At 50.7% G+C, this 2,144-nt stretch overlaps 1 protein-coding gene across 1 annotated transcript; it reads left to right on the plus strand.

Annotated features, from left to right (window-relative positions):
• Positions 1 to 669: 669 nt before the first annotated feature.
• On the plus strand, positions 670 to 1,536 carry LOC311313113 (neurogenic differentiation factor 6-A-like; the record flags this gene model as incomplete). The annotated part of the gene is made up of 1 exon (XM_084443163.1): positions 670 to 1,536. One exon carries the CDS (start codon positions 670 to 672, stop codon positions 1,534 to 1,536), a length of 867 nt encoding a protein of 288 aa, XP_084299289.1.
• Between the last annotated feature and the right edge of the window lie 608 nt (positions 1,537 to 2,144).

Genomic DNA, 2,144 nt, shown 5'->3' on the forward strand with positions numbered 1-2,144 from the left:
GAGCCTAACCAATTGGCGCTCACCATCGCGATAACTAAAAAAGGTGCCGCATCCCTACTATAATAGGAGCTCGAGGGAACATGCGCCGCGAGATCTGACCGGAGATCCCAGGTGAGAAAAGGGGCGCGTGGCGTGGTGCGTCTCGAGGGCATTAGCCTGCTGTCTAGTGGTAAGAGATGGTGTTTAGATTCTTATGGTTTGGCGCAGGTGAGGCATTCATTCAACGTGATTTCAATTAGGCTTAACTGGAGGTGGTAGCCTACTGGCCTATTCAACTGAGTGGTTTGTTGATTATACAGCCTCATAGGCTACGTTTGGAGATCCATTAATTTAGGCAACACAATTATAGCCTCTATGTTTTGAAAATTTTATTGAATTCCGTTATTGTTTAGTCAATTTATGTTGAATGGTTATTAGTCTAGTCTAGAAGCTGTGATGGGAGTGAGATAGAGATCAATGTATGATTCGTATTTGACGAATGCTCTTTATATCCATATCTCAAGGACGATGTTGACCTTACCGTTTGATGAGCCGGCTATGATGGGTGAGACGAAGCGACCGTTTGGGACAAACTTCTCTCTCGACTGCGTGGTTGACCCGATGAAGGCCAGTAAACCAGAACCTTTCCTCAAATCCGAGGCGATCTCCCAGACCGAGGTCACCAGACACATGGAGGAGGACGAGTCGGAGAGGGAGGACGACGAGAAAGAGGACGGCGGCCGCGACGAGAACGGTCTGCCGAGGAGGAGGGGTCCGCGGAAGAAAAAGATGACCAAGGCCCGGATCGACCGGGTCAAGATTAGGCGCACGGAGGCCAACACGCGCGAGCGGAACCGCATGCACGGACTGAACAACGCGCTGGAGAGCCTCCGCAAGGTCGTGCCCTGCTACTCCAAAACGCAGAAGCTGTCCAAGATCGAAACTCTCCGCCTCGCGAAGAACTACATATGGGCCCTTTCTGAGATCCTTAGCACCGGCAAGAGACCGGACCTACTCATCTTCGTCCAGACGCTGTGCAAAGGACTCTCTCAGCCGACAACTAATTTAGTGGCGGGCTGTTTACAGTTGAACGCTAGAAACTTCATCACAGACCACGGCGGAGAGGCGTCATACACTGGCAGGTCTCCTTTCGACGCCCTCTATCCGCCTTACCACGGCTCTGAGGTGGTCGGTCCACCGGGCCACGGGAGCAGCACCATGGACAGCGCCAAGCCCTTCAGACCGCACAGCTACTGCAGCGCCTACGAGTCGTTCTACGAGAGCACCTCCCCGGAGTGCTCGAGCCCGCCGTTCGAGGCGCCTCTCAGCCCGCCGCTCAACTTCAACGGGATCTTCTCCCTGAAGCACGAGGAGCCGGCGGACTACGGTAAAAGCTGTCATTACGGGATGCGTTACTGCGCGGTGCCGGGGCGAAGCTCCCTCGGTCAGAATTCGATGTCGCGGGGGTCGACAGATATCCATGTCCCCTACGACATCCACCTCCGCGGGCAGTTCTACCCGATACAAGACGAGTTAAACACGCCTTTCCTTAATTAGGCTAATGTGTGTCAAAATATGACCGGCTCTTGTTGGAGTAGGCTAGCCTAATTACCGGAGGGATGAATAAATAAGATACTTTGCCCACACATTTAATATTTACAACGATGCGCATTTTAAGTTGGGCACTTGGTTGTGGACCATCTGACGCGTGATCATTAATTCATTGTAACTGAATGGTATTGCCCTGGGGTTTTGTCCTGGAACCCTGTTATGGAAATCTGATACGCAGGCAACGGAAATAATTTATTTGTGGAATTTATTTAATTACAGTCATTTGATATCCAGCCAGTAGGCCTTCTCTAAAGTCTAGAGCAAAATGCCTATGGCTCTGCATAGGCCAATCACACACATCGATATTGCACACATGACTACCTGTACATGGACAACGGCACGCACGCACGGCCTTGTAGGCTATATAAACTACAGCTTAAACGGAATAATTCTAAAAGGAAATGGGGTTCGGTCAATTTATGCAGTGAAGTCGTAAATCAGACGGCAATAAAGGCAACGGGAACTATGCAATAAATGAACTCCAGACAGCGCTAGAACTCTATTATTCGCCGTTAAACGGTGCAGGCCAGTGGGGGACTTGTCATCCCTAATAA

The sequence above is a fragment of the Borostomias antarcticus genome (genome assembly GCF_949987555.1).
Source record: "Borostomias antarcticus genome assembly, chromosome: 9".
NCBI classification, from domain to species: domain Eukaryota; kingdom Metazoa; phylum Chordata; class Actinopteri; order Stomiiformes; family Stomiidae; genus Borostomias; species Borostomias antarcticus.